At 39.4% G+C, this 27,879-nt stretch overlaps 1 protein-coding gene and 1 pseudogene across 4 annotated transcripts in view; both read left to right on the plus strand.

Annotated features, from left to right (window-relative positions):
• Nucleotides 1-4,270: 4,270 nt before the first annotated feature.
• Larp4 (La ribonucleoprotein 4) overlaps nt 4,271-27,879 on the plus strand; it is a 63,041-nt gene continuing 39,432 nt past the window's right edge. The window contains exons 1-3 of one of the 4 annotated variants that reach the window (XM_051189895.1): nt 4,271-4,458; nt 24,288-24,423; nt 26,053-26,208. In XM_051189895.1, the coding sequence (XP_051045852.1) occupies nt 4,441-4,458; nt 24,288-24,423; nt 26,053-26,208 (310 nt within the window). In that variant the 5' untranslated portion in view covers nt 4,271-4,440. Of the gene's footprint in view, nt 4,459-5,191; nt 5,322-24,284; nt 24,424-26,052; nt 26,209-27,879 lie in introns of those variants that run through there. The other 3 variants (XM_051189894.1, XM_051189896.1, XM_051189897.1) reach the window with 3 other exon arrangements.
• Nucleotides 15,246-15,777, plus strand: LOC127226076 (ATP synthase subunit d, mitochondrial-like; annotated as a pseudogene).

The raw sequence follows: 27,879 nt of genomic DNA on the forward strand, positions 1-27,879 counted from the left end.
GGGAAGCTCCAACTGCAGGGGAGATGCTGGGATTACAGGTGTGCATGACCATGCTTGGCCAGATGACTTTAAATAAAGGAAAAAACATTAGAAATTTGAGTTCCCCTTTGTTCTTTCCAGATGTCTGTCTCCTCCTCTATCCTACTTCAGAGGTAACAGCAATCATGAATGTGGTGTACCCATACCTAGTTTATCTTTTCATAGTTTTATGGTATCTTTATGTATTCATAAATTTTATAGTATCATTTGATAGGTTCCCTATACTTTTTAAATTATAGATGTATAATTTAAGCTCTTTCTAAAACTTCCCATATTGAGTCCTTGTTGGAAACATTGCAAAATTATCATCTGTTGAGTCCTTGTAAATTATGAATCTAATACAATTGAGGTGTTTTAGTTCATAGGAAGAGAGAGGCCCGAATCATGATGTAGTTGCTTTTCTTCCCCCCCCCATCCCTTCTATATAGTATTGATGAGTGAATGTAAGGTCACATGCATGCCACACAAGCTCTCTACCACTCCCTTTTATTTTCATTTTTTAGACAGTTCTTGCTAAATTCCAAGATTGGGCTTGAATTAACTCAGTAGCCCAGGCTAGACTTGAATTAAAAAATTTTAAGTTATATATTAATTAGATTGACTGACGTGTGTGTGTGTGTGTGTGTGTGTGTGTGTGTGTGTGTGTGTGTGTGTTGCTTGTGGGTGTCAGTTTTCTCCTATCACGTGCTTCCTGGGGACTCTACTCAGGTTGCCAGGAGAGCCCTCTCACTGGTCAAGGTCTTCAACTTTTGATCTTCCTACCTCACATCCCAGGTAGCTAGAATTATAGGCCTGCTCTCCAGGCCCAGCACTCATTCTCTTTTAAAGGTAATAAACACATACAGACCAAATGAAATGTTTTCTCTTGGAGATGACATTGTCAGCTAGGCGTGGGGACTCATACCTGTAATTTCAGTACTCAGCTCAGGTGCTGAGGCAAGAGGATTGCTGAGAGTTCCGGGTCAATTTACAGAATGCGACCCTATGTTTTTCAAAAGAGAAAAATTGTGACTCCCTACCTACTCTGTTCCCAAATAACTTCCTAACTGGTCTTGTACCATACTGAATCACTGAAGTACAAGATTTGCCATTACGCACTAGCTGCCCATCCTCTCTAGAGCAGAGTCTGATTCTGACTTTTGTGTTTCTCACATTCAGGACAGTCTTCATTAGATCTTCCAGAGGAGCTGACTGGAGTGGGCATTTCCTGAGTGAGGCCCAGAGGACTGTGACTATTAAATCAATTTCACCCTGAAGCCACCTAAAGTAGTCATTACTCCCTCTCTTTCCCCATTAATCATAACTTGGGGATATTTAAGCTTCCTATTTTGTTGTTGTCAAATTATGAAAACCTCAAAACCCTTTTATTTTGCTAAAAGTACAACTTTCCTTTCATTGCTTGTTTACCCTAGGAGGCATCCACAAAGTGCTTTACCTCATGTTGACTCAACTAATTTAACATTATTTCTCTCTCACTCTTGTATTTTTTTTTTCATGTAGCATGCAATTCATCAGCAACTGGAAATGAAGCCTTTTAAAGGCCAGTTTTAAAATCCTTCCCTTCCAATTGAAAAGTATTTGTTGAGATACCCAAACCAAGAAGACCACATCATAGGTTTTTTTTTTGTGTGTGTGTGTGTGAAGAAACTAAAAAAGGCCAAAAAAAAAAAAAAAAAAAAAAAAAAATTAAGATAGACTGTAAGGTACTAACAAAAGACATGAAGAAGAAGGCTGTAGAAGCAGAATCTTTGGGAAAACCTTATGGAAAGAGATGGTTGTTTGACAAATAGGAAAGATACTGATGGCTTTAGAGGTAAGTACTAAAGTTTCTATTCTAGTGAGTTTAATGACTGAGATAAAATAATTAGAGTTTACTGACAAGGAGATTAAGGAGGGTGTAAAATATAAGTATCAGCAATTTAAAGGTGAACAGAGAGTTTGGTATCAATCTAAGGAAGTGAGGAGTTTCTTGAGAAGCAAACCAAAGATTTCATGGATTAAGAATAGAAAGCCTCAGCCAGGAGTTGGTGGCGCTTGCCTTTAATCCCAGCACTCGGGAAGCAGAGGGATCTCTGTGAATTTGAGGCTAACCTGATCTATACAGCAAGTTCCAGGACAGCCAGGGCTAATGTTACTCAGAGAAACCCAGTTTCTGGGGGAAAAAAAAAAAAAGTTAGGTCTGGGCCTGATGGTGCACATTTTTAATCCTAGAACTGGAGCGCAGAGGCAGAGAGATTTCTGAGCTAGAGGCTAGCCTAGTCTATGTAGCAAGTTTCTGGACAACCAGGGTTGTATTGCACAGAGAGACCTTGTGTCAGAAAAAGACAGAGAGATGTGAGACAGGAATGGAGGGAAGGTGGGAGATCTCTCTCTCTCTCTCTCTCTCTCTCACACACACACACACACACACACACACAGAGAGAGAGAGAGAGAGAGAGAGAGAGAGAGAGAGAGAGAATAGAACTGAAAGGTTGGGGCCGGAGAGATGTTTAGTGGTATTTATTTTTAATGGAGGGCTGGAGAGACAGCTCAGTGATTAAGAGCGCTGGCTGCTCTTACAGAGGACTTAGGTCCAATTCTCAACACCTACATGGTTATTTGAAACCATTTCTAGCTCCCGTTCCAGGGTATCTGATGCCCTCTTCTGGCCTGCACCAAACACACATCTGGCTCAGATGTATGCAGTATTTAATAAAAATTTTGGAGGGCTGAGTCGAAGGTCAGCCTGGTCTACAGAGCCAGTTCCAGGACAGGCTCCAAAGCTACAGAGAAACCCTGTCTCTAAAAACAAAACAAAACAAAACAAAAATTTGTGTGTGTATGTGTAGGGGGGGGGTGTTAGGTTTTGAAGGTAAAACAAAAATTGATGAAAATGAAGACCTCACTTTAAGGTGTTTTTTATTAGTATTGATTTTTGTTTTTTGAGACAAAGTTTCTCTGGTAGCCCTGCTGTTTTGAAACTTGCTTTGTAGATCAGGCTGGCCTTGAGACAAGGACAAGTGTCACCACTGACAAGCTTTAAGGTTTTTTTTTTTTTTTTTTTTTTTTTTTTTTATCACTGAATTGGGAAAAATTGAAAAGTATTAAGGCAATTAAAAGTTTTTCCTCCCTTCAGACGTTTCACTGTATAGTGCTACACTGTTACCTAGCAGACATAATTGTTTCAAAAGATGAATGTAGTTGGGCATGGTGGCACAAGCCTTTAATCTCAGCACTGAAGAGACAAAGGCAAACCAATCTCTTTGAGTTCGAGGCCAGTGTGGTCACCTTAAAGAGAGCTCTTGTCTCCATCCAAAAAAAAAAAAAAAAAAAAAAAAAGTAGTAGTTTTGAGGTGGGTGTGGTGCACATGCCTTTGATTCCAGAAATCCAGAGACAGAGGCAGAGTCAGGTAGATCTCTGTGGGTGTGGTGTGGTGTGGTCTACGTATCTATTTCCAGTATAGCCAGGGCTACATAGTAAGACTGTCTCAAAAAAAAAAAAAAAAAAAAAAAAAAAAGACAAAAGACAAAAAGTTTCGAGACTAGAGCAAAGGAGACTGGTAAGGGAAAAATAACTAGCAAAATAACAAAACAACATCTATTTAAAAAGCTTTATAGAATTTTATTTGAATAGGAAAACATCAATAAAAAATCTAGACTAATTAATAGCACAGAACATCATGTTAATAAAGCCCTAATTCCAAGGGGCCTGGGGCTAAATTCTATTAAAGTCGTTTCTAAGGGAATCTAATCTGCTACAGGACTCTTCCAACAAAAATGGTGTTGGTAACAATTTATTCATAGGGTCTCATGCAAAATGCTTAGTACAGTGCCAAGCACGCAGTGTGCATTTAATTTAGTGTATCTTTGCTACTCCCGCAGCTTTCCCTTCCCCCATCTCTACGTTTCTTTTTTTTTTTCTGGGAGTCCGTCCGTTTTCGGCAGGGGCAGGCGTTGAGTAGACGTCGCCCACTATCACCTTTTCATCAAACCTAGATTCTCAACTCCGACAACTGCGTCATCATGAGGCGTGCGGGAGTATGTTTTTGATAAAAGGTAAACATGGGTTTGTGAGTTTTACACTGCACACGGCCGTGCGGCCCGCAGAGTGTCTACGCACACGCCGCACGAACGAGACTTTCGGTTACACCGCCGGAGGAGGTCGAGCTAGAGCCAAGCACGCACGGAGGGGGGCGGCTCCTCTCCCGGAAGCAGTTTTCTCCAGAACCGGAAACAGTTGTTGCTTCAAGGGAGGCGGGACTGGGCGGGTCAGGGCGCAGCGGCTGACGGCGGGGGAGGAGCCGGGTCCACTGCCGGGTGGAGGGACAAGGCGAGTGTCCTTATCCTACCGATTGGGGCCCGGGCCTGTGAGCCAGTTGGGAGTCGCGGCAGCGTGAACGATCGGGCCGAGAGGAAGCAGACATGTTGCTGTTTGTGGAGGTGAGTGGCTGGGGTCGTCCGGTCTGGCTCTGAGAAGAGCTCCAGTGTTGGGGGCGCGGGCCGGTCCCACCGCCATGTGACTTTCCAGGCCGTACACGCCGCGGAACCCGCCGAGAGGCTGACACAGCACCTGGGCCGTGCAGGCCTGCAGCCCTGCCGTGCGCTCCGCACACTTGAGGAGGCCAGGCGTGGGAACCGCGGCCCGCGGCGGCGGGGAAGGGGAAGGGGAGGTGGTGTGCCGGGGGACTCGGCTGAGGTGGCGTGAGGAGCCGAGGGAGAGCCGAGTGTCCCATATGGAGCTCCTGGAGGAGGCGAACGGGCGGGGGCGGGGGGCGGAGTCTACGGAGAAAGGGTGATCAGGTGGGCGCGCTCCGGGGTGAAGGAGGCCTCGCGGGGCCGTCTGGGACGCGGCGAGCAACATGTGGGACCGCGGGAGAGCGTGAGACGCGCGTGTCGTGGGTTTCGTTTTGTTAATGGGGGGGGGCGCTTTTGGGAAGACCCCGTCCCTCGAGCTTGACCAAAACTGTGTTCGGTCTGGGTCACTGGCTCTGGAACGTTCGGGGGTGGGGGCTGAAGGCGAGTCGGTGGGAACGGCGAAGCCCTCCAGGGGTCGGAAACCCTTTTGAAAGGCACCGCTCTGACCTTTTGTAAAAGTTACTCCGGCTGCGGCTGCGTGGTGCGGCTTGATTCCGCGAACCTGTTTTTTTTTTTTTTTTTTTTTTTTTTAAAGAAGCTGTTTACCAGGAAAATTACAAGAAGGAGCGAAACTTAGGGAAAGCCGGGTTTTTGTGGTGGTGTTGGATCAATGAGAATGTTTTGTTTTCGCTGGACCGTCTACCCGTCCGCCTATCTGAGATTTCAAGGTAGTGATTACCTACCTGCCTGAAATAATGAAGTATAATTTCTCTCATTTCTGTCCTGTTGTGTTCAGTGAGCATCAGCTGACTGCCTGGCAAATGCTTTGAGTAGATTCCAGATCATATTGTTCTTACATTGTGAAAACGTCAATCCAGCAAAGTGCAACTTTGCAACTTGGCATTTGTTAACTATGCCCATAAAAAGAATCTTTTCATGAGGGACGGAATCACAGGTTGTTTAATGGACTTGGAAGCTGGGGCCAACTTAAAGGAGGGAGTGAGTGTGTTCTGAGGTGGAGGGTGGATCTCATTCCTTAGTCTGGCATAAAATAAATAAGCGATTTTATTTGTTTTTACTTTCATTGTGTATATTCGTTTTACATGGTACTGTTGCATAAGGGCATTTTTACACAAGTGTATGTTGTATATTAAGCAAATTCCTACTCATATCCCCTAAACCCTCCCCTTTTCTCCTATGCTATTCTGCCTTTTACATTCCCTTGAAGTTTATGTAGCCGTTAAGTTTGGGATTCTTAAATTAGACGTTAAAGATACTTAATTAGTGTATATCCAAGGCTACTGATATATATTAATTTGCATATTTGAAGCTGACCACTAAAAGTTTTGAAATTAGTGGACTTGCTTTTCTATTTTTTCTTTGAAATTTAAATGAACCTTGTTTTCCTTTAATAGAATAAGAAATCGGGTTTTATTTTTAGGAATTATTGTGCTGTTCACATATTGCAATTGTGGCTGGGTGTGTTTTTGGTTCTTCAAGATAGTGTTTCTCTGTGTAGTCCTGGCTGTCCTTGAACTCACTCTGTAGACCAGCCTGGCCTTAAACTCAGAGATCCGCCTGCCTCTGCCTCTAGAGTGCTGGGATTAAAGATAGATGTTCCCCACCACTGCCCGGCTGTGTTGCAGGTTTTAAGGGGACAGAAATCGAGAGACAGAGCAAAGTAGACAAAAGATTGTGAAGTTCATTTTGTCTATATAATATAGTTTCCAAAATAAATTGAGTTTCAAGTTGATTTGACTTTATTAAATATAAACTTTACTAGTAGGTACGTTATTTTGTGTTTTTGCTAGGCCCTCACCTGTCTCTCAAACAACATTGCAGTGTTTTTACAGTTGAGGGAACAAGTTGAGAGGTTAAAGAACTTAGTTAAGACTAACAGTAGAAAGAATTTAGATTCAAGCCACCCATATTTCCCAGTTTGTAGTACCTGCCTCTGCCTCCCAAATTGCTGGGACTAAAGGTGTTTATCTCTACACATGGCTCAGTTAATGAATATTGAGGTTGGATTATTACTATGTTTTTCACTAAATAACTATGTAAATTTAATTGTTCCCGTTAGTCATTTTTTTTGACAACTTCAGTTTCTTTTTTTTCTCATGCAGTGTATTGAAAATTGATGTCTTGAAATATTAAGGACTTAATATACTATTAAAACTAATCAGAAGCATGACATTGGTCATTTGGAATTTTAAAAAAAAATATGGTATTTGATTCATAGGGGAGAGAGTATACAAAACCCCTCTCCCCCAGGGTCTTGAACTCTGTAGGTATGTGCTGTACTACTTACACCCAACCCCTAGTATTGATTCTTAAAACCTCATGCTACAGAAATTCTCAACAAGGGACCAAAGCTCTGAAGTTCTAGCTGGACTGTAGATGGAAAAGAATTGAAAATTCTAAGTCATAGTGGAGGCAGTCACATTTTCCTATCTTATTGCAATTTTGCAGATAATTTGAAGCATTATTTATACTCATTACTTCTTGATATGCTAAAAATTAGTGTGTTAATAAAACTTACTTGTTGCCTGAGTGTTGGTGGCCCACAACTTTAATTCCAACACGTGGGAGACAGAGGCAGGTGGATCTCAGGACAGCCAGGACTATACAGACAAACCCTGTCTTGAAAAATAAACAAAAACCTTTAATTTGTCTACTATATTAACAATTTTAAGATGTTGTGATAACTACTATTCAATATAGTTGCTTTGTGATTATACACACACACGCACATATATACACACACATACATTTGTTTTTTTTGTTTTTTGTTTTGGTTTTTTTTTTTTTTTTTTTTTGAGGCAGGGTTTCTTTGTGTAGCCTGGCTGCTCTGGAACTGTTCTGATGCTGGCATTAAAGTAGTGCCTTACCACCACCCAGCCTTTTTTGTTTTGCTTTGTTTTGTTTTAAATGATTTAGATCAACAGTAAGTTGGGCAGTGGTGGCACAAGCTTTTAACCCCAGCACTCCAGAGGCAGAAGCAGGTGATCTCTGAGCTTGAGGCCAGCCTGATCTACAGATGGAGTTCCTGGACAGCCAGGACTGCACAGGGAAACCTTGTTTCTGAATTGTAGGATGTTTGCTCTATACCCCTTAACTCCCCCACCCTGCTACTAATGATTGAACTCAGGGCCCTGTGGGTGTAGCACTCTACCACTTGGTATCTCAGCCCTAGACTTTTTTTCCTTCATTATGCAGCTGCCCTGGCTGGACTTGCTCTTCCTGCCTCTGCCTCCCAGGCGATGGGATTAAAGGCATGCACTCCCACCACTGTTGCTGTACAGCTTTTCTGAAGTAGGTTCTCTCCTTCCACTATATGGGCTCCAGGGCTCAAACTCAGCTTGTCAGGCTTAATAGCAAGTGCCTTTACCCATTCAGCCATTTATTTTGCTGGTCCTTCATTGGTATTTTTTTAAGGCCATTCACATTATAATGTAACATCACCACATCTACTTTCAGAATTTTTTCATCAGATCTTGTGAAATTGAAACTTGGTGCGTTGGCTCATTGATTATGAGTGCTTGCTGCTTTTCCAGGGGACCCAGGTTTAGTTCCCAGTACCCAGTGATCTGGCTGGTCACAATTCTAGCACCAAAGGATCTAATGCCCTCTGCTGGCCTCTGAGGGTACAGAGACATTATACATAAATTAAATATATATATATTTAATAAGGAAATCCTGAACCCATTAAAAAAAAATCTCACCGGTTGGTTGTGGCATACACCTTTAATCCTAATGCTGGGGAGGCAGAGGCAGGTGGATCTCTTTGGGTTTGAGGCCAGCTTGGTCTTAGAGTGAGTTCTATGACAGGTTCCCAAGCTACACAGAGAAACCATGTCTCAAAAAAAACCAAAAAATAAAAACAACAAATTCTCATTTCCCTTTTGCCTCAGATCTTACAAAATTTGAAATATTATCACCTTTTTCTAACTGTGTTTAATACTTTTTTTAGATTATTAACATTATATATGCTGTGATGGGCAACACCTTTAATCACAGCAGGCAGATCTCTGGCTTTGAGGCCAGCATGTTCTACACAGTGAGTATCAGGCCTACACAGAGAGACACTTTTTCAAAACTAAGCTAAAAGAAGGTGTTCAATGACTTTCTCTTATGCTAACTAACTAAAGGTGATATTATGCGTTTTGTGCCAAATTCAGTACTTATTTTCTTCTTTAGTTTTACTTAGAGTTGCTTGATATCATTGAAGAGTGTGTGTGTACTTTTTTGCAGGTTTTATATTTTTTAACCTCACTCCCTAAGTATTCATTTGTATATATTGTATGTGTGTACGTGTGTGTGCCATGAAAGCCATGATGGATTTTAGATGTTTTTCTTAATTGCTTTTCACTTATTTTTTGAGATAGGTTTCTCACTGAACCCATAGCTCACCAATTTGATTATGTTGGCTGGCTAGCCAGTTCCTGGTATCCTCCCTAGAACTGGCCCCTCACCCATAGCATTTATTTGTGTGTTTGTGTATATTCATATATTTACATTTCCTGCTTTGTGTCATGACACATTTGTAGAGGTCATTCCTATTCCATCATGTGTTTTGGGGATTCGTCTAAGGTTTTTAGGCAGCTTTACCTGCCAAGTTATCTCACCAGCTCTTTTTTTTTTTTTTTTTTCCCCTCCCTCTTTTTCCTTTTAAGACAGGATCTCATTCACTATGATGCAGTTTGATGGCCTGGGTGGTAGACCAGCGTGGCTTTGAATTCACAGATCCTTCTGTCTCTGCTTCCAGAGTTCTGGGATTAGTAGCATGAACTACCATGTTATCCCATTTTGTTTGTTTATTTGTAGTTCTAGCTGTTCTAGAGCTTGTTCTGTAGTCCATGCTGGACTGTAGCTTACAGAGATGCACATGCCAAACAGCCACATTTTGTTTTTTTTTTTTTTGGAAGAAGGTGCTACAGAGAAACCTCAAGTCCCATGTGTGCATGGAAAAGCACTCCACTGACTGAGCTGTCTTCATAGCTCCAAATTAAATTTTTTTAATGAAAGAATAATTTGGGGGAAGAAAATGCATGAACAAATTGTTAATTTATTCAGTCTTAATTTTTTTGTAGTATGGGCTATTAAACCTGAGCCTTTACATGTTGAACAGTCATTGACAGACTAAGCATGCCCAACCTCTTTAAGTTGTGGGAAACCAAGAAATATGTGTAAATGAATAGCTATGGTTTTTCAACAGTTTTTTTAGTATTTATTAGAAACATACAAATTTTAAAAATCAATACAAATATTGCTGTACAGAGTGGCCTGCAAATTGGAATGAGATGGCTCAGTGGTTAAGTGTGCTGGCTGCTTTTCCAAAGGATTTGGGTTTGATTCCCAGCACTTACACAATACAACTATCTGTAACTCTAGTCTTAGGGAATCCAGGACCCTTTTCTGGCCTGTGTGTACTACATGCACATGATGCACAATATATGTGTAGGCAAAGCACTCACATGAATAAAACAGGTTAATTGAAGTTTTGTTTTTTTCCGAGAAGGGGTTTCTCTGTGTAACAGCCCTAGCTGCCCTGGATCTAGCTTTGTAGACCAGGCTGGCCTTGAACTCACAGAGATCCAAGACTGCCTATGCCTGCTGAATGCTGGGATTAAAGGTGTGCTCCACCACCACCCTGCATTTTTGAAATTATGAAGAAAGCATCCCCTGTGAGTTCGAGAACAGCCTGGTCTTTAAGAACTCCAGGACAGAGAAACCCTGTCTCAAAACAAAACAAAAAATAGTCCTTTTTTTTTTTTTTTAAAATATTTGGGCTACCTGTCCCTCCATATGTCTTCCCAGATAATGAAAGTAATCTATGATACTATATAAACATTTTAAGTTTTGGTTTTCTGCCTTGTAGCTTAAAACAAGATATTGTTGTAATTGCAAGTGAATTCTAAGTCTGTGTTGTAGAGGGTTATGAGAGTGAGGCTGTTGAGAAACTCATTAATCCAGGTATTGTTATAAAAAGGACTTCTAATTTTAAATATCCTTAGTTGAAAATGGAAAATGACTCTTTGGCTCTGCATCTATTATACATTTGTGATTTGCTTAATTTTTGTTTTCTGCAAAAATATGAAGCAGATTCACAGCCTTGAAAACAAGTTTTGTGTTGTGCACTATTACTCTTTATAAAGATTTGAGAATCTTTGCTTCAGATGTTAGCAGAAGGTGGTAATAAACTTCAACCTCAACAAAACTTTTGGGCAGCCTCAAGTTCCTATCTAATTTGTTCTTCTGAGATGGTTATGTTTATGATGCTTCTGTATTGTCACATGATACATTCTGGTAACATGTTAGCATGATATATATATATATATATATATATATATATATATATATACATATATGTATAGTGGTGTGGGTTGTTGATATTTAAGTACATAAGTAAATTGTTGGTACCAAAAACACTAAAATCTGTAGGGTTTAACGCAGTTGCCTATATTTATGTATTTATTTGAGGTAGGGTCTCATTGTAACTCAGATTGGCCTCTAACTTGCTAAGAGCAGAGGTTAGCCTTGAACTCCTAATCCTACTTTCCAATTGCTGGGATTGGTGGCTTGTATCATTACTCTGACTTTTCCAAGAAATGTTTGTTGGTTGTGTGTGTGTGTATCTCTTGAGTTGCTCAGGCCAGTCTTGAACTCATTTTGTAGCTCAGGCTAGCCTCATGCCTCATGGTATCTTGGGAACAAAAGATCACAGATTGGCACTACCAATTTACCAATAACTGTAGCTCATTGACAGAGTTCTTGCCTATCACCTATAAAGCCTTGCATTCAATCTCTGGTACTGCCAATTTTTTTTTCTTAGTAAAGAATATCTTTTTGTTGTGTACCTGAAATGCCTAAAGCAAAAATGAACATTATTGCATTGTTAAAATATACTTTTATATGTAAGAGTTAAAAGAATATAAATGATAAACAAAAAACACCTGAACATTGTAGGTTTGGGACACTGGTCTTTAATTCTAGCACCCAGGAGGCAGAGGCAAGTGGATTAGTGGTGTCAGGCTTAGCTCTGAGGCCCTGGATTCAGTCTTGTTACTATGCAGAAAAAAAAGTAGGTGTTTGGTTGATACACACGAACTACTTGAGAATAGGAGGATTATAGGCAATTGAGCAGCTTGGGCAGCATAATGAGGCTTCCTCAAACAAGTAGAAAACTGGACCTTTGACCAGATAGATAAACTGTGCTTAGACTTGATTACTTTCTAGTTTTGTGCATTTGGGCAAGTTATTTATCCCTTGCCTCTCAGTATCCTTTTTTGTAAGTTGAGGATCATATTAATAATGTATAAAAGCTACAGTAAAGAGGAATAACAAGGTAAAACATTTGAAAGTATAAGGACTATATGAGTTCCTGCTGCCTTAGTATATGTATCAAAGATGTTCTCATGTTCATTCTCATTTGAAAGTAACAAAAAGTCTGCTAACTTTACATTACATACCAGGAATAAAGAAGTACTAACTAGAGAGACTGCTCTGCAGCTAAGAGTACTGGCTGCTCCTGCAGAGGACCTGGATTCTGTTCTACACCCACATCTGTAATTCAAGTTCCAGGAGATCAAACACTCCTTGTCTCTCTGTGGGCAAGGCACATACATGGTGCACAGACATGCATGCGACAAAGTACTCATGCGTAAATATGTATACTCATCCATAATCCTTGTGGATCTCCTGTGTTCTGACTATTCATATACTCTCCAAGGTGTTAGAGAACAATAATCCACAGACAATGTCACTGCCACTGTGGTAGAATTCACAAACAGAATAATTCAGGAATTTTAAATTATAATAAGCATTTTGTGGTATGGTTAAATACTATTAGGAAAAATACTGTGACTATTCTTTTCTTTAACTGAAATTCATGTGTGCCTTTCCCTAACATAGAAAATATGTGAATTGACTTCTACTTTGGGAACCCTGGTTCTTACCTGGTAACTATTTTCTGTATCCATTTCTTGCTAATCATTAGTCACTTAAGGTAAAACTGGGGTCAGAGGTCATTTGCTTTGAGATATATCATATTCCTATGTAGCAATGTATAGTTTAGGCAACATCTGTTTATTAGACTTTCCACACCAACTGCCAAGGTCCAAATACTGGGTTTTTCTTAATAGCTGTACAACCCTACGCATTGAGCAGATTAGTTTACTATGAAATAGGGTAGTTTTCTGCTGTAAATCTGAAATGTTGATGACAATAATATTTAACTGGGGTTGTTACAAAGGTGAGTTGCTTCTTCAGTATTAGTAATTATTGTTTGAATGAATGAAGAAGTTCCACCCTTTTTTGAGGCAGAATTTCAATGTGTAGCCCTAGCTGGTATGGAACTTACTGTGTAGACCAGGCTGGCCAGATTTCCACTTAATTTTTATTTTTCTTAAAACACTTTAAGAATCTTCTGATAATCAGGGTGTCACACACCTTGCGCCTTTAATACCACCACTTGGGAGGCAGAAGCAGGCAGATCTCTGAGTTTGAGACCAGCCTGGTCTACAGAGGGAGTTAGAAGACAGCCAGGGCTACACAGAGGAATCCTGTTTCGAAAAACAAATAAAAAAAAGCGATAGGCAGGGGAAATAAGAGGAATAAATTCATACCTCAGTTTTAGAGATAGTTTAGCTATTTTTGTATGGTAATTTTGCTGACACACCACCTTCTGTATGTTGGCAATAACTGGCAACAGTTTCAGTATCTCCTGTTACAGGTTAGTTTGTTAATATATATCTTATGCAACTGTGTAGCCTCAGTGGCTTTTCTCTGTAACCCAGACTGGCTTGGAACTCAAGGCTACTCTTGTGGTAGTCTCATGCTTCAACCCCCCCCCCCACTTTTGTTTTTGGAGATACGTCTTTCTATGTAGCCTAGGCTGGCCTCAAAGTCCTAATTTTTCTCTCAGTGTAACTTAGTTCAAGGAGTATTTATACAGGGATTACAGGAGAGCAGTACCATGCTCAGTTCTGAGCTATTTATTCTGTACCGTTATCGAGCTGTATAGGGTGGAGGTCTTTATTAAATCTGAATCAATTTAGTCACAGAACTAAAGGTATGCTTTTGCTTGGCAGTCCAAGGCAGGAGGGATGAATTTGAGGATAACTTCTACTGTATCCTGTCTCACAAAAGAACAATATCCTGGTGTGATGCCATATGCCTGTAATCCCAGCACTTGGGAGATGGTGATAGGAAGATGAGTTCATCCTCAGATACATAGTGAGTTTGAGGCCAGCCTGGACTTCATGAGACCTTATCTCCAAAACAATGGCAAAAACAAAAACAAAAAAAAAAAGTGTCATTTTGGGATTTGGGAGATGGCTCAGTGGTTAAGAGCACTGGCTGTTCTTCCAGAGGACCCGGATCAATCCCAGTACCCACATGGCACTCACAACTGTCTGTAACTCCAGTCTCAGGGTATTTTGACACCCTCATACAGATATACATGTAAGGCAAAACACCAATGCACATGTAATAAAAATAAGTAACTTTTAAAAATGATTTTAATATAAACCTACTTGATGTAGTTAGTTGATATTTTATCATTTTTAAAGACATGACATAGAAAACACCGAATTTATGCTGAATATCTGAATATCTTGTTCCAATTTTCCCTTTTTATAATCCTAGGAATCAAACTGAGGGCTATATACATTTTCCACCTTTCCTGGTTTACTTTTTTCTTCTTGGTCTCAAATGATTTTACAAAGAACACAACATTTTGGACTGGGGATGTAGCCTAGTATAGAGTGCTTGCCTCACATGCTCGGGGCACGTGAGGAGAGAACCAAAAATCTGCAGCATCCTGATGTATACATCCCTTAGAATTCACGTTGTAGGGCAGCATAGAAACTTAATTTCTTCACTGGGCCCTATCCCCAGTTTCTGTTTTTGCTTTTTGAAACAGAACCTTGCCTTGGCTGGCCTCACATTCCCCTTGTTGTACCAACTGGTCTTAAGCTCAAGGCAGTCAGTCCCTTCTGCCTTAGTCTTGTGAGTGCTAGGATTACAGGCATGTGTCATCATACCTGGCTTTGAAGTACAGATGTTTTAAGCTGTTAATATCATTACTGACCAATTGATTTCTAACACCTTAAAGCATTTTTCTTTAATGTCCAGTTTATTGGATCTTTGTTAGTATTAGTTATTCTAATTTTATAAATTTGTTGTGTAGATTAAAACAATAAAAGGTAACCATAGTCCCTTGTGTCACTTAACAAGCATAGTTTTTCCAGTTGAGATGTCTTTTAATTTAGGTTTTGTGTAAGTCATTACACATTTTTTTTTTTAATTGTTTGGTTTTTGAGGGAGTCTAATGTAACTCAGGCTGGCCTGAAACTTACTGTATAGTAAAGGACTCTTAGTCCTCCTGTCTCTACCTTCCAAGTGCTAGGATTATGGGTATATGCTACCACAACTGGCTCTCCATAAATATTTTTTGGTTGTAATCTTGCTGTGCATTTTAAAAAATGGGTTAATACACAAGTATTTATAACTTTGCTTTTGCCATTCTCTATACATTTTTAAAAATGTCACATTTATATACCATCAATAAATATAACTTAAAACAAGTGAAATTGCACTTGTCAGCTTAAAAAGAAAAACACAGCAGACAGTGCTCCGCCTCACCAGGGTCAGTGAAGGATCGAAAGATGGCTGACCGTAAACTTGCTCTAAAAACCATTGATTGGGTGTCTTTTGTGGAGATCATACCCCGAAACCAAAAGACAATTGGGAACTCCCTGAAGTCCTGGAATGAGACCCTCCACACCAGGTTGGCCAATCTGCTTGAGAAACCACCAGCGATTGACTGGGCGTATTACAAGGCCAATGTAGCCAAGACTGGCTTGGTGGATGATTTTGATAAGAATATAATGCTCTGAAGATTCCAGTGCTCGAGGATAAGTACGCAGCCCTGGTGGACAGCAAGGAGAAGGAAGATGTTGCATTCGTGTCTGAATCCCAGGTCAGGATCCAGGAATATGAGAAGCAGCTGGAGAAGATTAAGAACATCATCCCCTTTGATCAAATGACCATTGATTATTTGAATGAAGTCTTCTCAGAAATCAAGCTGGACAAGAAGAAGTACCTGTACTGGCCTCACCAGCCCATTGGGAACCTGTGAAGCAGGCCAGGAGGAGCACCAGCCCTTCCTTCCACACTCTGGACATTAAAACGTTTACATAGTAAGAAGAAAAAGAAAGAGAAGAGAAAAACACATAAAAGTAGCATTAAGTTTGGGGAAACATAGAAAAGCACAAAATAAAATAAAAGGTTGTATTGCCTAGGGATAACCAGTATGAGTGTTTATTTTGGTCTCTACAGTCTTTCTTGTACTTGTGCATTGTTCTCATACAATTGAGTAATTTCCATAAGAAGAAAATTGCTCCCCCCCCCCCCAGGGTTTCTCTGTGTAGCTTTGTAGACCAGGTTGGCCTTGAATTACTCACAGAAGTCTACCTGCCTGTGCCTCCCAAGTGCTGGAACTAAAGGTGTGTGCTGCTACTGCCTGGCAGTTGCTTTTTTTTAAGATTTTTGTGAACATTTTCCATATTCACTTAATTCTTAAGGATTTTCACAGGTGGTCTTGTATGCTTTATGTGTGGTTTCGTGTGGTACTAGCAGCTTGCATAAACATTATCAGGTAAACAACAAATTGACATTAATATTGTTTCCAGAGCGTATTCAGAATTCATACATCTGGTTTTAAGGCCCTTGGTATTCTAATATGTATGAACTATAGTTATTGTGCAAATAACTATAGTTAAATGTCTCTAATTTTTACTACTATAAAATAAATATGGGTGAGCATCCTTTTGCTCGCTTTTTTTTTTTTTTTCACTACCTGTTCTTTAGTTTGTTTAGTAAATCAAGTAAGTATAATTTTTGGACCAAAATATGTATACATATTAGACTTTTTTGACCAACATTTCCAATTCTGCCAGCTCCCAAATAATATAAATGGGGACTTCTTATTAATTATGAAAGCTTGGCCTTAGCTCAGGCTTCTTCCTAACTAGTTCTTTTGGGTTTTCTAGACAGGGTTTCTCAGTATTGCTTTGGAGCCTGTCCTAGAACTCTCTGTAGACCAGGCTGGCCTTGAACTCACAGATATCCTCCTGCCTCTGCCTCTCAAGTGCTGGGATCAGAAGCATGCGACACCAACGCCCAGGTTACCCATATCTTTTAATCTACATTATTTTACATGGCTTGGTTACCTTTACTCTGTATTGCCCATCCTGCTTCCTCAAAATTTGGCTGGTGACTCTGCCTTTGTTTCTAGAGTTCTCTGTCTGGAAGTCCTACTATATCTCTGTCTGCAAGTCCTACCTATACTATACCTCCTATCTAGCTATTGGCCATTTGGCTTTTTATTAAACCAATTGCAAACATATATCTTTATGCAGTATAATCAAATATCTAGAAACATTTGTTGTCACGTGTGCAAAAACTATTGAGTCTGCTTGGGAGGCTCAAGTAGGATTGCACCTTCTAGGCCAGGGAAGGCTAAATAGTGAAACTCTGTCTTAAAAGATTTTAGGGCCCGGTGTTGGTGGCACACACCTTTGATCCCAGCACTCAGGAGGCAGAGGCAGGAGGATCTCGGTGAGTTCAAGGCCAGCCTGGTCTACAGAGCAAGTTCCAGGACAAGGGTTCAAAGCATCTTGAAAAACAAAACAAAAAAAGATTTTAGAGCTAGAAAGATGGCCTAGAAGTTGTGAGTGCATACTTTTCTTACAGAAGACCTTAGTTTGCTTCCCATCATCCACATCTGGTGTTCAAAATTGCCTGTTATTCCAGTTCTGAGGGATCCAATACCCTCTTCTTAGCTCTGAAGGTGCGTATACTCGAGGCAGCTGTACACAAACACACTTAAAAATAAACCTTAAAATCAAACAAAGTTGGGCAAGGTGATGCTTGGAGAATCTTTGTTTCAGGCTAGCCCCATCTATAGACATGTACCACTATGCCCTGCATTATATGGCATAAGCCATATAAGTCTAGTGATAGTTGATCTGACCTTTTATTAAATGACTAATGAGTTGTATTTTGTATGAGTATGCTGGATAAAGTGATGATTCAGATATTTATCACAGTCATCAAAAATATATAATCTAATACTTCAATTCTGAAAATTTTCATTTCATGTTTTTAAATACTGTTAACCATAGATAGTTGAGTTGCAATGTAAGACCAAGCCTAAGACAGCAGCTATAGAAAGCACAGGTCTTAAAAATAGTAGTATTTTATTATAAGGTATACCGTATTAACCATTTATTCTTAGACATGAAAGCTTTCAGTTGTTTTCCACGGGGGTCACTGCTGTTAAAGAGTCATATCTTCATTTACGTGAATACCAGAAATAGAGCATTTTCTGCCCTCCCCCAACCTCCTATGATGGGAGATGTCATTCTTACTTAATAACTGTTATGTGATATATTTTCCTATGTTAAGGTTAAAATCCTTCTTTTTATTTAGACAAAAAGAGGAGATGATGGGAGATGTCATTATGTATATATGTTTCTCATACTGGTTAATGAATAAAGCACTGTTGGCCAATAGGAAAGAAAGATAGGAGGGACTAGGAGACAAGGAGGAAAGAGAAAGGAGTAAGGAGGGGTCAAGATGGAGAGTCTGGAGAAAACAGAACTGCCATTCCTCCGCTCTCGGTAAGACCACGTGGAAATACATAGAAATGGGTTAATAATTAAGACAGAGCTAGCTGATAAGAAACAAGTAACTGGCCAACAGAATTATATCAAATACAAAGTCTGGTGTGTTAATTGGAGCTGGCGTGGCGGCGGGACAAGACCAGGCGGCGGGCAGAAAAACCTTACTTGTTATACTCCTAAGACAGAATTTCTCTGTTATAGTCCTAGCTGTACTGAAACTCACTCTGTAGACCAGGCTGGCCTTGAATTCACAAAGATACACCTGCTTCTGCCTCCCTAATGCTGGAATTAAAGGCATGCATCCCCCTTTGAGATTTGCCTAAATATCATGAATGTGTACTTAGTAAATGATTGTGTTTCTGTTAAAATATAGTACAGTTAGTAATGCAAATAAAGTAAGGTTCCTAAGGCATCTATAAACCATCTTTTTTTTTTTTTTTTTTTTTTTTAGTTGCATTGTATGTCTGTGACTGGTGCAGACAGGCCAAAAGAGGGCATTGGATTCTCTGGAACTAGAGTACAGTTGTTAGCTGCTATGTGGGTACTGGAAATTGAACTTGTGTTCTCTGGAAAAAGTCGATGCTCTTAACCTGAGTTGTCACTCCAGTCCCCATAATGACTTTTGATTAAAAAAAAAAAATGCCTTATGATTTCGGTGATGACAAAACTGTTAATTACACAATTATTGAATAACAAGATTCCCCCCCCCCCGTTATACCATAGTTGCTTCTTAAATTTTAGAATTACTCTTTAATCTTAAAACAAAATATATTGGACTCTTCTGGGAAAATTTAGAACTGGGCATTTTGATGCTATAGTTTTTTCTCCAAGTTCATGTAGTAGAATCATGATATCTTTGGTGTGGCAGTGTTGAGGTTGTGATCTGTTTATGATGTAGAATCAGATAGACGGTAACTAAGTCATGGGGGTTCTTCATCAATGAATGAGTAATGCTGGTGGTCTCTTGTGAATGAGTATTTCTGTCAAGAGCTGGTTATAAAGCAAGGCCACCACATATACTCAGTCCCTTCTTCAGAGCAGTCTGTTTTCTGCTTCTCCATGTTGTGATACTTAAGAGTTTTAAGTCACTAAGAAAATAGCTGATATCTAAAGATAAATACTCAGAAAAGTACTTATCTATGGAAGTTGATCAAACTTGGGGCTAGCTATCCTTAGCATCTGTTGATCCTTGGTGGGGGCGGCCCAGTGGTCTGTGCTTAGAAACAGAATACAAAGAACACTAGAATCAAACATAGAGGTGATATTTCTTAGAGAAAAGGAAAACTGCCTGTTTTTAGCCTTGGTTTGTATGGGAAAGGTCTTTAATAATTCTAACCTCAATCTCGTCCCCACTCTATGGAGTACCCTATTGTTTCCCAAAATCCTAAATTGAGAATATAAAGTAGCTTAGCATGGCTCACATCTTTAATCCTAGCAACACTTAAGAGATGGATGTGTGTGTGTGTGGGGGGGGGCTATCATGGAGTTCAAGGCCATGCTCAGCTACATAGCAAGGTAAAGGCCAGACTATCAAAAACCCTACATGCACACACACACATGCACACACAGGGATGGGGGGGGTGTGTGGAATTTAAGGTGATTCTGTAATAGGAACCTTTCTGGGTAGGCACCTAGCAAAGGAAAATAAATTTTCTCTGTAAGAACCCATTTAAGCATAATTGCCTCCCCTTCACACAAATAAAATTGTTAAAAAGGGGCTCAGAGACTTATTGGATAAGTTGGGCAGCATCTTAGAAAAAAACTTAAGACAATTGATGAACTGAAAGAAGATATTAAATTGCTTAAAATGCAAAGCCTGACATGATGGTACATGTCTGTAATTTCAGAATTCAGAAAACTGATGTAGGCAGGTTTTTGAAGTTTTAGGCCAGTCAATACTAAATTGATAGTGAGGTCCTTTCTCAGGGTTGGAGGAAGACATTTCAGGCTTCGGTGTAAGAAGTAAAAAAGATTCCATACTTAGCTTGATGATGGCGGCACACTGGAAGCAGAGGCAAGGCAGATCTGAGTTCCAGGACAGTCAGGGCTACACAGAAATCCTGTCTGGAAACAACAAAAAGATTCCATACTTGGATAGTAATTACGCCCCCCACCCCATAACATTGACACCAATTAAAGCAGTCAGAAAGTAAAGCTTTAAGAATGACAGTTGACTGAATTTGAGGGATAGAGCAGACGATAAAGTGCTTGCCTTGCGCAAAGATCTTTTCTCTTAAGAGTATTACATGTGTAAATGTGCCAGGAAAGGCTAGAAAAGAATATGGGAGCTGGGCGTTGGTGGTGCACGCCTTTAATCCCAGTACTAGGGAGGCAGAGGCAGGTGGGTCTCTGTGAGTTTAAGGTCAGTCTGTTCTATAGAATGAGTTCCAGGATAGGTTCCAAAACAATACAGAAGAACCCTGTCTCCAAATACCAAAAAAAAAAAAAAAAAAAAAATCCCCTGTAGCTGAAGTTACAGGTAGTTGTGAGTTGCCTGATGAGTATTGGAAACAAAACTTGGGTCCTCTGGAAGAGTAGTAAATGCAATCTGTCTAGCCCCTGCTCTTTGTAAAATTTTTATTTATTTGGGCGATTGCTACACACATGCCATAAGGTCAGTAGTCTGTTTTCCATACCATGTGGGCCTTGGGGAAAGAACACAGGTCATCAAGTACCTTTCCTCTCTTGGCCATCTTACCATCACTGCTTTGTATTAATTTTTTAAAAAAAATTTGTGTTTTTGTGTGTAGAGGGATGAAAAGATGCCATGGTGCATGGATGAAGTCAGAGGACCATGGAGTTGGCAGCAAGTATCTTTATCTTTTGAGTCATATGTCTTGCTGGCCTCATGTGTATGTGTCTTGGTATTTATTTTTCTAGTCTTTTTTTTTTTTTTTTTTCCTTCAGCCTTTTGTTGACATTTATGTTATTCTATAATCTGTCTTTTGTGATTGGGGGTTGGTAGTGAGGCAGGGTTTCTTAGTGTATCCCCTGGAACTCACTGTAGATCAGACCAGCCTGGAACTCAAAGATTTATCTGCCTGTCTCTGCCTGTTATCAAAGATGTGCACTGCCACTTCCTGGCTATGTTTTGTGATTTTTGCTGATGTAGTTAGACTTTTATAACTTCACCTTGAAGTTATTTTGTTAGAATAAATCATTAGTGTTTATGTGGTATACTTGTAAAGGTACATTTCTACCTCAAACCAATATTCTGGGCTGACAAGATGGCTTAGTGAGTAAAGGCACTTGCTACCAAGCCTGACAAATTGAGTTTGATTCCCAAGAATCCATGTGTGGTGTAAGGAAAGAACCAATTCCTGTAGGTTGTCCTCTGATTTCCACATACACACCATGGGACATGAATATTCATACATGAACATACATGCAGTAAATAAGTTTTTCTTGAACAACCCTGGGTGGCATGGGATTCCCTGTCTAGACCAGACTTACCCCAACTCAGAGATCTACCTTTGCTTCTCAAATGTTTGACTAAAGGCATGTACCACCACACAAAGCTAATATTTCCAATATGCTTTATATAAAAAAAAAAGGATGTGGAATGTTTATTTTGTTCAATACTTTTCAAGGATCAGTTAATTACCTGCTAATTTATAAAAAAGAGACAGAGTTTACTGTGTAGCCCTGGCTGGTCTGTAACTCACAGGGGGGAAAAAAAAATCCCTATGTTTGGTTGCTTTATTATTTTTTTTTTAATGTTTTAAATTTTTTGATACGTGGTCTCACTTAGCCCAAGATGGCCTCAAGCTTGCTCTGTAGGTGAAACTTGTCTTTGCTTTTTGGTTACCCCTGCTTCCATCTTCTGATGCTGATATTATAGGTAAACCTTCATGCCCAAATTTAAAAAAAAAAAAAAAAAAAGGCAATTCTGCTAGGGCTGGTAGTGCTTGCTCTCTTTTAATCTCATCACTTGGGTTCCAACATTGGCTTGGTCTACATAGTGAGCTCCAGGTCAGCCAAGGCTATATAGTGAGACCCTGTCTATAAAATAGAAATCTTACTTCATTTATAATTGAAGCTCAGTTAAGGAAATTTCCCAGGACTATTCATTAGCCTAGATTTGAGTGTGAGTTTTGAATTGAGATACAATTCAAGAAAATCTTTGAGTTTGCCTGACATGTAGGAAGACTGCCCCTATAAACAGCCATGGTGGTACGTGCTTGAAATACCAGCACTTGAACACAGGAGGATCATCAGTTCAAGGCCTGCCTGTCTGTATGAAAAGGGGGAGGGAAGCAACGGTGTGGCACAGGAGGAAGTGGCACAGGAGGAAGTGTGACAGCATACGAGAGCCGCAGAGACGTACTCAGAGTTTAAGGCCAGGTGGACATTATTTTAAAATTAAACCAGACCAATGTATAGCTCATTGGTAAATGCTTACTTAGCATGTGTGCATAATGGCTGAGTTCAGTCCCAGTGCTACAGTGATAACAATGTGAGGAAATTTTAAATATTGAACTTTAAAAAGTAAAAATAAAATGTATTAGAATTTGTGTGTGGTGTGGTGGTGTTTAAGTGTATGTTTGCATGTGCTATGGTGCATGTGTAGAGGTCAGAGGGCAACTGTGTCAGTTTTCTCTTTCTACTTTTATGCAGGTTCCAGGGATCAAACTCAGGTTGTCAGGTATGGCAAGTCATTTGCCTCCTAAGCCATTTTACCGACTCTTACAACTTTTTTTCAGTTGATTTAAAAAAAAAAAAAAAAAAAAAAAAAAAAAAAAAGGCGGTTAGGAAATATAAGCTAGATGGTGGTGGCACAGTACATCCCAGCACTCAGAAGGCAGGTGGTCAGTTCAAGGCCAGCCTGATCTACATAGTGAGTTCTAAGAAAGCCAGGACTACACAGAGAAACCCTGTCTCAAAAGACAAAAAAATAAAAAAGAAAGACATATGGCAGCCAATAGAGTGTAATGAAATAATATTGTTTTCATTGAAGATCATTCAAAGAAACTCAAAGATTTGTTCATTAGAAGAGTATGGGAGAACTTCATGACAAATGCAGGAAAAACAGGCCTCCTAGAAATACACACATACACCATACATGCACGCTTGCGCACGCACATAAATAAATAATTTTAAAATTAGAAGGGGCTGTCCCCAGAACCCACATGAGGGACCTCACAGCCTCCACTAGCTTGAATCTGATGCCCTATACCAAGTAGATCATTGTTTCTGACTTACAATAGAATTTCCATTGAGTGACTCATTCAGACTTAGAAATCTGATATTACTTAGTAATAAAAATGATATATTCTGAACACGTCTATGAATAACTAAAACCATTGCTTTTAGATACATTTTAGATATCTGAATACTTTTAATAGTAAATTTCATGACATTTTCAAGTGTGTTGGGATAAAATAGTATTTTCTTAATTTATTTTTAAACTTTTTGTTATTTTGAGAGAGTATCTCATGGTAACCCAGCCTGATCACAAACTTGTTATGTAGTTGATGCTAGCCTTGAACGTCTGATCTTCTTGCCTTTGCCTTATCTACCAAGTATGGGGTTACAGACTTGTGTCTCCACCTGCTAAGGCACTATTTTTATTTTTAAGGTGTGTAAAAGGGACTGGTCATAGTAGTACATGCCTTTAATGCCAGACTCAGGGGTATGGGCAAGCAGCTCTTTGGGAGTACCAAGCCATCCTGGGCTTCCAGTGAGACCCTGTCTCCATAAGAAAAGTGTTTTGTAAAGATGCATAATTTTGTTACATGGATAGCCATATTTCACATGGAAATCTGAAATACTTATTTCAGATCAGTTGCTTTAAAAGTTTTATATTTTCACTGTAATCCTGATGCTTAGGAAGTAGACTGATGACAACTTGAGCTGTGTAATTGACAGCCTTGGGAGTGGGGAGAACAACACAGGCCTAATCCTTCTGTACTGTTTCTCTGTTAGTATTATTGAAGTTTTTTTCAAATCTAAATAATAGAAAAGCTCTTGATCTAAATTTACACAGATCTTTTGATTGTTTAGCAGGTAACATCTAAAAGCACTGGTTTAAATCCTAATGCCAAAGTATGGCAAGAAATTCCTTCTGGAAATACGGATGGCACTCCTGTAACTGAAAGTTCTTGGCACGAAACTGCAGCCACATCTGGATCTCATCCTGAGGGTAAGTCTTAAATATTTATTGGAGAAGTTAAATTTTGGTTAAATTGGCTCTAACACCTTTGAGATAGCCTTTGATTATTTGATTTGTTGATTAACATTTTGTTGCTGAACAAAATACATAAGAAAATTCAACTTTTTTTTTTTTAAGATATTATAATTCTGTTGGCCAGTTACTTGTTTCTTATCGGTTAGCTCTGTCTTAAGTATTAACCCATTTATATTAATCTAAATATTTCCACGTGGTCTCATCTTACCAGAGAGTCTGCTCTCCCCCATCTCTCCTTGTTGACTTCTCCCTACTACTTCCTTCTTGCTTTCCTATTTGCCAACAGTGCTTTATTCATTAACCAGTATGAGAAACATATTTACAGAATGACATCTCCCATCATCTCCTCTTTTCTGTGCCGAAACGTGGCTAATAAGGACTTCCACTTAAAATTTAACAAAAGCTTAAAAAAGGGTTTTACAAACAAAAGAACAAAGACAAGCAAGACTTCTTGCTAACAGCATTTTTCTGGGTTGCACTTTGTTTTGTAAGAGACAAGCAAAGCTATTTTACCGCCAGCATTGAGAGCTATGCTCACTGTCTTGGTCTGCGCTGCCATCCAGCAGCATGTTGCCGGCTTGGAGATGTGGTCATTGTCATTGCCAGCTCTCGTACACAACATTCAGTTGTTAGCAGAGTTCTTTAAAAGCCTTGAGGTTTTTTGCCGCTTATGCTGAGTCAGGAAACCTCCCTTAAAGAAAATTCAACTTTTAAGGAAGATTTACTTTGGCTCATAGTAACTTGGTCCCTTTGGGTAATTTTGGAAGGCAGAATATCATGACTGGGGGTCTCCTGGTGGAATAGAGTCGATGATGTCATGGGCCCTGCAAACAACCTGAGAGGAAAGCGCGTGGGACCAACTACCACAAAGCTCTTTCCGTTAGTTAGGTTCCACCTCTTAAGGTGCCATCATTTTCAAAGAGCTTATAAGGGTTCGAACTCCTCAGCAGATTAATACATTGATGGAGTGAGTCACAGTTTACTAGTTATGTGTATCCAAACCTAAATATTGCTATACTGAGGGCCAAGTCTTTATCTTGAGCATTTGGGGCCACTTTTCAGATCCAAACAAAGATTTGATGAAGTGTATTTGTGAATTCTTAGCATATAGTTTGTGTATGATTCTTTTTTTTAGTACTTTACATGAATAGCCATTAATTTCAAGTATGTGTATTTTTGGGTCAGCATCTAGCCCACTTACAGAATGTCATTTATAATGTCTTACAAGGTTTGTTTGGGTGTGTCATAATCTGATGTATTAACTCACTGGCCTTTGGCAGTTAACCTGGTGTGCTTATTTCCTTCATCTGAAGAATAGAAATAATGAAAAATAATAACTGATCAACTTATCACAGTGTATAGTGTTTCCAGGAAAAGTAAGCAAAGGAATTATATGAGCAGTTGAATACATTAAATGCTAGCTCATCCATAATGGTCAAAACTTGTCTCCCTTCAGAAATAACTCTTAACTTAAGCCATGTCGACATTTTCTCCAACTGGTGCAGTTCTTTGAAACCTTTTTTTTAGAGGACATGACTCAGAGGTGCTACAGGTGGGTTTAATAATTCCCTTTCTTAAAAACAGGTAATACAGAACTTTCAGAAGATATGTGCAAGGAATATGAAGTAATGTATTCTCCAGCTTGTGAGGCCACAAGGAATACTGCAGATATCGAAGAATCAGCTGATGGAATGATTTTAGGACCTGAAGATCTGAGCTACCAAATATACGATGTTTCTGGTAACCTTTTTTTTTTTAATTGCTAGAATGAGACTTTAGTATTCTTAGCTCTCTTCCCATCATTTTGATAAACATGATACTGTTCAGTTTGTTTTCTGTTTTGAAAAGAACCTTATGTCAAACAACTATTAGGTGATTATTTAAAATGCTGTTGGCTAGTACCCAGACATAAAATTTGTAGAGGAGGAATCTTTTTGAAGTCCTGTTAAAGATATCGGGAAATAGTTAAGAGAAATCCAAATTTCAAAAGTTCTGAGTTTCTTGGTTGATCAGTTGAGATCTTTCAGTTTTATCAGTTTTTCTACCATTTTTGTCAGCATGAAATTTATTTTGAAATAAGTATTGTGTTTAAGAGATTAATTTTAAGAAAAAAATATATATTAAGATGGACAGTAGTGGCACACACCTTTAATCCCAGCACTTGGAAGGCAGAGGCAGGCGTATTTCTAAGTTCAAGGACAGCCAGGGATACACAGAGAAATCCTGTAAGGGTGGGGGGAGGGTATAGTTCTGGATGGGCAGGGGTAGTGCTCACTTCTAATCCATGCACTTGAGAGGCAGAGACGACAACTGAATTGAGAGTTTTAGACCTAGCTTGGGCAAAACAGGAAGAGTCTCTTTAACATCAGCAACAGACTTTTGTGATGCTGTTTGCAAAGTTTTTTTTTTTTTTTTTCTTCTTTTTTTCACATTAATCCAACCAGCATGGAGTAGTCAGTATAATTTAAAGTGATTGAAAAAAAAAATTAGATACATTTTTAATTTTTCCAAAAATTACATGTCTGTGTGTATGTGCACAAGCTACCTTTGGAGCTGGAATTACTGTTAGTTGTGAACCACCCACAACTGGGACTCATGCATGGTTCCTTCCTCAATACCTCGTACAGAGCCATAAAGATGAAGGAAACTTAAAAGGAATTGAAGTGAACCCTAGATTGTGAGTATCTAACTTTATTTTTCCAAATAGTCTTTTGGAGAAGGCATATCACTTTCTGCCTCAAGTAGCCATGTGACTTAGAACAAGATCTATAAATAATTGTCTTCATTATTCCTTTTCTTTTTGAGGTGATGTCTTACTAGGTATGTAGCCCTGGCTGGCCTAGAACTTGCTAAGAAGTCCAGGCTAGCTTCGAACTCAGATCTGCCTGCCTCCAAAGTACTGGTATTAAAGATGTCCATTACCATTTCTGGCTTCAATTAAATACTTAAGACTTGTTTGCATGTATGTTGTGAGCATGTGTCCATGAGTCTGCCCATGTATGCTGAGGTTATAGGCACAGACTTAGCTTTTTACTTGGGTGCTTAGAATCTGAGTTAGGTTCCACATGCTAGGTTCTACCTAGTGACCAGGCCAGATTTCTAAGTCTTTTGACTTAGAAGGTAAACTCTGAGGTATATAGTGTTGATAATTCCTATATGAAAATTGAAAGTGAAGAGCCCACAGGCTAGAGAGATGGCTGAGTAGTTAAGAGCACTGTTGCTTTAAATTCAGCTCCCAGTGCCTATGCGGCAGCTTACTACAGTCTGCAATTCTAGTTCTGGGGGATCCAGTGCTTCCTACTGGCCTCTGCAGGCACTAGGCATGCACATGGTAGCTCACAGGCAAAATTAGTTAGTTAATTAATTAATTAATTTTTAGGGATGAATTAACAAAATGAAGTAATGATATCT

The sequence above is a fragment of the Phodopus roborovskii genome, unplaced genomic scaffold (genome assembly GCF_943737965.1).
Source record: "Phodopus roborovskii unplaced genomic scaffold, PHOROB, whole genome shotgun sequence".
NCBI classification, from domain to species: Eukaryota; Metazoa; Chordata; class Mammalia; order Rodentia; family Cricetidae; genus Phodopus; species Phodopus roborovskii.